We start from the raw sequence: 8668 nt of genomic DNA on the forward strand, positions 1-8668 counted from the left end.
ATGGAAGAAGATATGGGAAAAGGACTTCAAATGAAAAGTCAAGATGAGCTAATTGGCGAAGAGGGTACGTATCGGGATCAAATAGATTTAAAGTGCCAACGTAAACAACATCTAAAGATAGATTTGTTGATGCCAAATCTGATGTCCTATCAACAATACCGAGGACCAAAGAAGAACATGAAGAGCTCAATGTATTGAATAACAATTTTAGTGAAAGATTAGAAGAGGTTAATAAAATATCAAGCTTGCCGGAAGAGAAAGGGAAGACAATCGAGGATAAAGACAAGATTAACAAGAATAAAAAATGTGTAGTGATGACATAGGGACGAAGAGAAGATTCTGATAGCAAATAAACAAATTCGTCTTTTAGTTTTTTTTACAAATTTAGGAAGAAATTCTTGGGCCGATGCTTGGATCTGACTGAAAATTTACAGCCAAATGACATTGAAGCTCTTTGGAAGCATTTTGGGTATTTCCATCAAAAGTATAGTTTTTAAGGTTTTTTCTTAATGTTTTAAAACTTAATGATTTTTTATTTTTTATTTTTTACAATTTTGAATTTTTGATGAATAGAAATATTTTCTAAATTGTATATATGTTATCATTTCTTGGTTCAAATATTTAGTATTATATATTGTACTAATAAAGTTTTAAAATGATAATTATATTAAGCGTAAGTTATACAAAATAGTATATTTACGAATATTTTTAGTAAAGTGAGTTATCAAAACTACCCATTTAAGTAAAATTTATGCGAATTTTTAAAATAAAAATTATCGAGACTATATTTTTAAGTGTACATTACACAAATCCGTAAATCTACAGATTTTTTCAAGATGTAAATTTTCGAGTATATACATATTTGATGATTCTACACTATTACTCGCATGATTTAACCTCCTGATGAATATATAAGTTTAAATTTTTAATATTCTGAATGAAATTTGTATTTTGTAAAATTAACTCAAGAATATAATCAAAATTAAAACTATGATTAAAGATCTCAATGTCAAGACTATGTAATTCTATTTCGTTTTCAATAAATATTTTAAATAGTGAAGATCTAACAGACCAATTCTTAACAGAAGAAATAAATTCCTCTATATTCAAATATTTTATAAATTTAGAATAAGGGGATGGCCAGAAATGACGTAATTTAAATTTTAGGATTTTTGACCCCCCCCCTCCCCATGTCATCATTCATTTTAGGAAATGTAAAATTAAAACATAATTCTGGCTAGAATTATATTAACTACAAGTGTCTAAAAATGGAAGATGTGTAACATCATCATGGTCTTAACCCCCCTCCCCCCCTTAGGAAATGACGTCATTTCTGGCAGTCCCCTAATTGAAAAGTGTATTTGAGGTTGATATATTATATTTTGTTTTTAAATCATCATTTAAATCATGTAAATAAATTTCAATAAAATTGTAATTTTTCGTAGAAATTGAAAAAGGATTTTCCCATAATAATGGAATCGCTAAACGACACCATAATCTGTTGACTAAAATACATGAATGTAAAGTTGAATGATCGGTCTTAAAATATTTTATGATTTCATATATTAATTCAGGTAAATCTCCTGAAAATATTTTTGAACAAGACATATTGTAAACAAAGAGAGAAATAATGTACAATGATAATTATTGTATCGGCCGGATAAATTTATAGTTGTATAATTCGTGTCGTGTAACGTTTTCTATAATTAGGAATTTTGCCAAAGGTACTACAATTTACATAACATACCAGTAATGCACGACCGTAATAGGTCAAAATTATAATTAGTCAAAGTTAAATAAAACATGTCTTATAATTTCAAAATTAATTACTTATTAAGTCATTTCATATCCTTTTTGACTTAAGAAGCCTTCTTCTATACATAAAATTACATATTATAGCATTACAATTTCGTGAATATCATTACTGGGTGATTTAACCTTTTTTCACATATAATCTTGCGTAACAAAATAATCTATATAATCATTTAATTGGTGACCGGTCATTCCACTTCTCAAATGACAATTGACTTGCTGAGTCATTTGAGGTTAATGTTGCCCAGCACTTTAATTCTGACCTACATTATACTCTGTTTTTTCAATTAAAATCATGTGATAAGATGTCAACCAATCAAAATCAAATGACTGGCAAATAATGACAAATGATCAGGAAAAGGTCGAACATTGGGTGAAAGTAATAACGCAAAATGAATAACTTTTTATGTATTTAAATTTATTATATTCTTTACAAATAGAATAAAAACTGGTCAAAATAAATTATGTGACAAATTTAATTTAAATATTACGTGTTGTGAAACATCGTGAGTACATGATTTCCGGATATGAATTTAATTGTTTGTTTGGCGATTTATGGATGTAAAATTCAAACATAATTCAAACTATGAAATCAGGTCTCTTTTAATTTCTGGATAAATAATTTGTTTAATTATTTGAAAAGATTAAGTAAACTACAAAAATTATTTATTTATTATAAAATATATGTTGTACGTCAGTTGTCAGCTGAAATGACTCGTTTGTTCATATTTATGAAATTTATTATCAATCAATTCTATAACTTTTTTTGTTTACCTGCAAACACTCGTTAACAATTATATCATATATTTATAAACAGAGTTCAGTTTGTTTTAGAAAAAAATAAACGAGATGCAAATGTGATGTTTAAATATTAGATTGAATTATCATGGATCACTGGATCACGTACGTAAACGTAGAAGAAAATTTCATTTAATTATTTATAGTTTTGAATAATTAAAATTTGATTATTGCTTCAAAATCTTCTATTGTCTAATTTATATTTAATTGAACCCAATACATAACAAATAATATATCTACTGGAATTTATTGTTTTCTATTTACTTATACTATGGGGTGTAGAAATCAATAATAAATCAGGTGATATAAATTGTTTTGCCGAAACATTAAATGTTAAAATGGTAATTTTGCATAGGTTTTGAAATGAATAACAAAAAAAAAAAATTGGTCATTTAATTTTGTAGTTTTTCTCCATTTCGGGTTTTCTTTTGAGAAAGAGGCAGTTCAAATAATAAATTGCATTGATAGGGAAGTAAAGTATAGTTTATTCCAAGCAAAGGACTTCATAGTAACCTTTACAATAATCAAATTAGAATTTCTAGGCGCAGATATTATTACACTTACTGTGTGAGCGTAAAGGAACTGAGGAACATTGTAGATTAGAATTATTATTCTTTATTTTTATTTATTTATTTATTTACTAAAGGAGTGGTAGTACCAAAACTATTACAAATAAAATTGAGAAAACATTTACATGTCTAACAAAAAATATACATGTATAGAATTCGGAACTTCGTCCCCTACAGGACCTCACCCTTCGATCAAACTAAATTATTATTCTTTTTCCAATATTACAATATCAACAATATGTACGTTAGTAGTCACGTGGTGTCACAATTAGAATGTGAGATGTACAGTATTAATTCTCGTTGGTGTCATTCTATTAAAAAAAGTGATTGCTTTAATTTGTTATTAATTAATTTTTTTTTTTTAAAGAAAAAAATTGAGTTATTTCTATCATCAATTGATAAGCTTTAAAATGATGCATAAGTTTCAATCGATTAATTTACCCTTTTTAGTAGAATTTCTAAACTTTTTATTTTATTCTTATTGTTATTATTTGAGAATTTTTTTTAGTTTTCTTTTAACTAAGAAAGAAATACCCAGAAAATATACCTATTAGACTTGTCTTTTATTATCAGAAAACTAATCTTTATGTTAACGTTAATGTTGGTCATCGCCTCCCGCATCTTTTTTTGATCGATTCTAACATTAACGCTCCATAATATTAACCCATTGTCCACCTACCAAGCATCCGATCCATTAGTATTATATATATATATATATATTGTCGAAATTATGGGATAGGAAAAATTTAAAATAACGCTAGAGGCTGCAGATGATTTTCCATCCTCCTTTTTTCTTTGAATTTTTTTTTAAAAAATACTACTAATTTTTTTTTTTTAAAAAAAAAGCAATTAAAAAATTATTCATTTTTTCCTCTTAGGGTTTGATCAGAGAATCAGCAGATACGGGATTTTTAACTACTAATCGAATTTATTTTTATTTTTTTTAAAAAAGCTAAGATATTTTTGTCATTCTAAACAACTATATGTGAGAATGCATGTGATAATTTTGGCTGAATATTCATTCTGCAAATCGGCGAAGATTTATATAAATATTGGTAAAATTAAGATGATCGGAAAAATTTAACCAAAATTGATTGTAGTTAGCTAACAATTTATTAACAAATCTCTATTATTTTATGAAATACAAATATAATACAAAAAAAAAATCATTAATTACAATGATAATATATGATTTATGATGATAAATGTTTTTTATATTATTTGCAGTAAATCAATTAAATAAAAAATCGTTTATTTATCTGTTATTCATTAATTAATAAAACAAACAACATGAATGTATTCATCTATAACAAATTAAATCTAATGATTAGATGATTTATTAATGGTTTAGTATATTATATGATTGAAACCTGGAAAGTTCAAGACCTTTTTCAATTGTAGAATTAATAAATTAATTTAATAATATTTTCCAAAACATCAAATATTTTCATAAATTATAATAGAATTTTACTATTTGTTAAAATTTAAATTCATTTATAACATAAAAGTTTCAATAACAATTTTAAAAGGAACCTAAGCCAAAAATAAAATGTTGTGAATAATGTGCAAGATCAAAAACAATTTATTTATTGTACAGGAGAAATTGAAGCAGTATAACTACAATAAGAATAAAATTTTCTACAGTAGTAATCCTTCTGTGAGGCAGGATTGTGAGGCAGTAAAAGGAAAAGATATGACATACTACATGCCTAGCCACTACGGGAAGAAAAAGAAAAAGAAACGTAAAACATGAACGATTAATTATGTAGAAATATAAATTCATAAATGGAAATAACTCTAGCACATTGATCATGGAGAAGTTGATCATAGATTGTCAAAGACTCTGAATGTAAAACAATATGGATCTACAACATTGGCTGAAATGATCGACATTGATGCTTGTAATCATGTGATTATTATCGAGTTTTTTCAAATAATTTTTTTTTTTGCGATGACGAGCAATTCCGAAGTTATTAAAGAGGTATATTAAATTATACTTACATATTAGGCCATTTATCACAGTGTTCAGAATTCTGTGTACGTCGTGATTACTCAGTGATTATAATACCAGGACGATTACAGTACTATTACAGGACGATTTTTGTCCGGTAATCGTCTTGTAATCATAATTTTTTTATCAGATGATCTATAGCTAGGGGGGTAGCACAATTTTGAAAGGCGCAATAAATTTACAATTATATTGAAATAATATGATAAAGAAATGTGTGTTACCAAAATAAAAAGTAACATATGAAGGAGGATCCTCCTATAAAATAAAAATGTCCGGAAATTGCCACCGAAAATGTCCGGAAAATGAAAAATGTCCGGAAAATTTCAATATTCTGGAGCTCTCCTAGACAATTTCCGATATTTTAATGATTCCGGACATCTTTTTTTATAGGGCTTGAAACGGTCTTATTAAACTTAATAACTTTTTTTTTATATAAGGATACATGAAAAATTTATTGTACAATCTTTTTTATTCGCTTCTCTTCGAATAGAACCTTCATATAATGGTAGTGAATCATTAATAAGAATTTTATTTGTATCCAGATTAATTAATTTTAAGTTAGAAAATACTTCGTTGTTCCATATCTGGTCTATCATCTGGAATATTAGTTGCCAACATTTTTTGAGAATTATAAATAAATTAGAATTTATATTACTAAAATAAAAACATATTTATGAAGAATTGTACTTTATAAATATCAATACAATCGATTGGCATATTAGGAATTGGAACTTCTCTTTTTTCTTATAAAATATAGTAGGATTTATATGATTTTTTTCCGGATGATATTCCAAAGGAGTACACCAACACTATATACATCCAACTCTTAATGTCCTTTAAAATGATAATTTAAAAATGTTGTGAATCGATATAATGTAATGACTTTTGAAAAATATGACTTTGAGGTAATAATACTTCAGTCATTCTACGTGAAACTCTAAATCTGCAATTTATCAAAGTAAAATACTTGCAAGTTCATGATTCATGATGAATAATATTTGTTCGATGCAAATACTCAGTAATTTGAATGGTAAATTTCTATTTTGTATCCCAAATTAATATATTGAAATTATCTTTAAATAATTTCCCAACGTATCAATATACGCATAATTAGAATCAAACAAATAGTTGGACAATATTTTCATTATCTAAATAAAATAAATAAATTCAAATTTATCGAAATTATTATTTTATTAATAAAATTCAATAATATTTGTATTCAATTAATTAAACAATATTTGAATTATCGCTGTTTTTTAGTGATAATAGCTAGCACTCCTATAAAAATATGATTATTAAAAATTTGTGAATACCCATGAACTTTTTTCTAAAAAATTATTTAGAAAATAGTTAATAACCTGTGAATAACAGTGGAAATTATAGAAAAATCCCAATTTTTCGAGTAGTTTACTTATAAGCAAGTTTTTAATTTGTGTAACAATAACGATTTTTTATAAGTAAACTACTCAAATAATTGGGAATTTTCCATAATTTCCCCCGGTAATCAACCCCTTTTCTAGATGATTATTTAAAAACCACGGGTATTCACAAATTTTTAAAATTATTATTTATAGGTGTGTTACGTTATGATCGCACTAAATTAAAAACAGCAATAAAAACAAAGCGAAAATGAAATACATATTTACAATATTCATAATTAAATTAATTAGTTATAATAAAAATCATACTATAAGGTATCTCAATTAATTCATTCAACTGACATATGATGATGTTAACAATGATGTAATGTTAAAACTAGACTAATCTTTATCTCTTTCTTCGTTGAAAGAGACTTGGATAATTGATCCGATGATCAGGATATGACTGTACTAACTCTCACTCTTTCAGCAGCATTAAAAAATAAAATAAAGTGTTTATGGCAAAACCCAAAAAAGGAAATTATAACAATGCAGTTGATTATTAATTATCGTTATTGTTTCATTTTTTTGGATTTCTCCCGAAAAGTATACGTACTAAAGATACATATATATACTCTTCACTCCACACTCATCGTTTATCTCAAAAAAAAAAAAAAAAACTTTTTATTCCACACTCTAGACTCTGATTCTCCTGTATTCAATATGTTATTTATTTTCTATTTGATTCTCTACCTTGGAGCCTCAGCCTTACGTGGACCACTGCCCAAGCTCGTCCACGACCGTCCCATGACACTGTAAAGCGTGAGCTAGGTCACTTTGAAGAACGCTACATTAACACCTTGAACTACAAGCTATACAACGAGACCGTTAAGTTAATCGGTTATATGAAAGTCAAGTTCTCACCTGAAGAAATCAACATGTTTGAAGACCACTACTTTACAAACTATGAAGAGCTGCAGAAATATGGTTTTCATTTCTATGACCAGGCTTCGATGGAGCTCCTCATTTACTTCCCAGTTGCTGGTGCACTAATTGAGCATAAAGGGTCCATGATTGAAGCTAACGAGCTTGGTGAATTTGAAATCGAGGATGTTGATGGCGATTACGCAGTGCTTGGTCGGAAACAAACAGATTACGTTCATGGAGTCCACAGCAATATCATCAAAGATGGCATTATCTATCTCGCAGACAAGGCCTATCCAACACGTCAAATTGGCAATGTTTTCGTGTACGACTTGGGATACAAGAGCCTTGACCATGACCACGATCACTCCCACTCCAAGCGCACCGACAAGGGTTGTCTTGCAAACCATGGAGGAGAGAATTGCAGCAAAGTGTACGATATTCATACTAGGCGGTGTCCGGAGAATCCCAAAACATGCATGGATTATAATGGGCCTTATACGGATTGCAAGAAGGAGCATAGGACTACGTATTTTCTCGGAAGTGATTGCTCTATATCTGTTTCGAGGGCACACTGCTGGACTGAGTTTGAAAATTTTGTGGACAATAAAATTGATAATGCGGTGGATAAAATTTTTTAACTAATAATATTAATTTTGACCTATAAAAAATTCTTGATTTTTGTATTTTTGCTTTATCCAGTCCTTAAGTATTACCTAATATCTGTCATTGCCCATTTGCTTTAATTGAAACTTATCATATTTTATCAAAATATGTGCTATAGCCTGTAGACAAACGGTAATAATTATATATTACAGTATTCATAATAAAATATATTTATCTTATTCAGAAATAAAAATAAAGTATTTTAACAAATTCTAGTTTTTTGTTTTTTTTTTTATAAAAAACTATTTTAAAGAACTTGTTGCTGATGGTCCAAATTTATGAAAGTGTAATAAAGGTCCTTTAAATTTTTTTCGTTATTATTCTTAAACAGAATATGGGTTTATTAAACACAAAAAATAAATTACACGACACAGGGATGGCCAGAAATTACGTTATTACCTAAGGGGGAGGGGTTCAGTCGTTCAGACCATAATGATGTTATACATTTTCTATTATTAGACATTTAATAGTTAATATAATTCTCCTAAAACGGGGGTCGTCTAAAGCGAAGTAATAATCACGTGACCGAT

General features: G+C 27.5%; 2 protein-coding genes across 2 annotated transcripts; both read left to right on the top strand.

Annotated features, from left to right (window-relative positions):
* OCT59_019071 (uncharacterized protein) lies at positions 1–323 on the top strand (the record flags this gene model as incomplete). The annotated part of the gene is made up of 2 exons (XM_025326463.2): positions 1–64; positions 118–323. The coding sequence occupies 2 exons, from the start codon at positions 1–3 to the stop codon at positions 321–323; spliced, it is 270 nt and encodes an 89-aa protein (XP_025176022.2).
* A 7163-nt stretch (positions 324–7486) lies between these two features.
* OCT59_019072 (uncharacterized protein) lies at positions 7487–8113 on the top strand (the record flags this gene model as incomplete). The annotated part of the gene is made up of 1 exon (XM_025309371.2): positions 7487–8113. The coding sequence occupies one exon, from the start codon at positions 7487–7489 to the stop codon at positions 8111–8113; it is 627 nt and encodes a 208-aa protein (XP_025176023.2).
* Positions 8114–8668: the final 555 nt, after the last annotated feature.

This window comes from Rhizophagus irregularis, chromosome 28, assembly GCF_026210795.1.
Source record: "Rhizophagus irregularis chromosome 28, complete sequence".
Lineage (NCBI taxonomy): Eukaryota > Fungi > Glomeromycota > Glomeromycetes > Glomerales > Glomeraceae > Rhizophagus > Rhizophagus irregularis.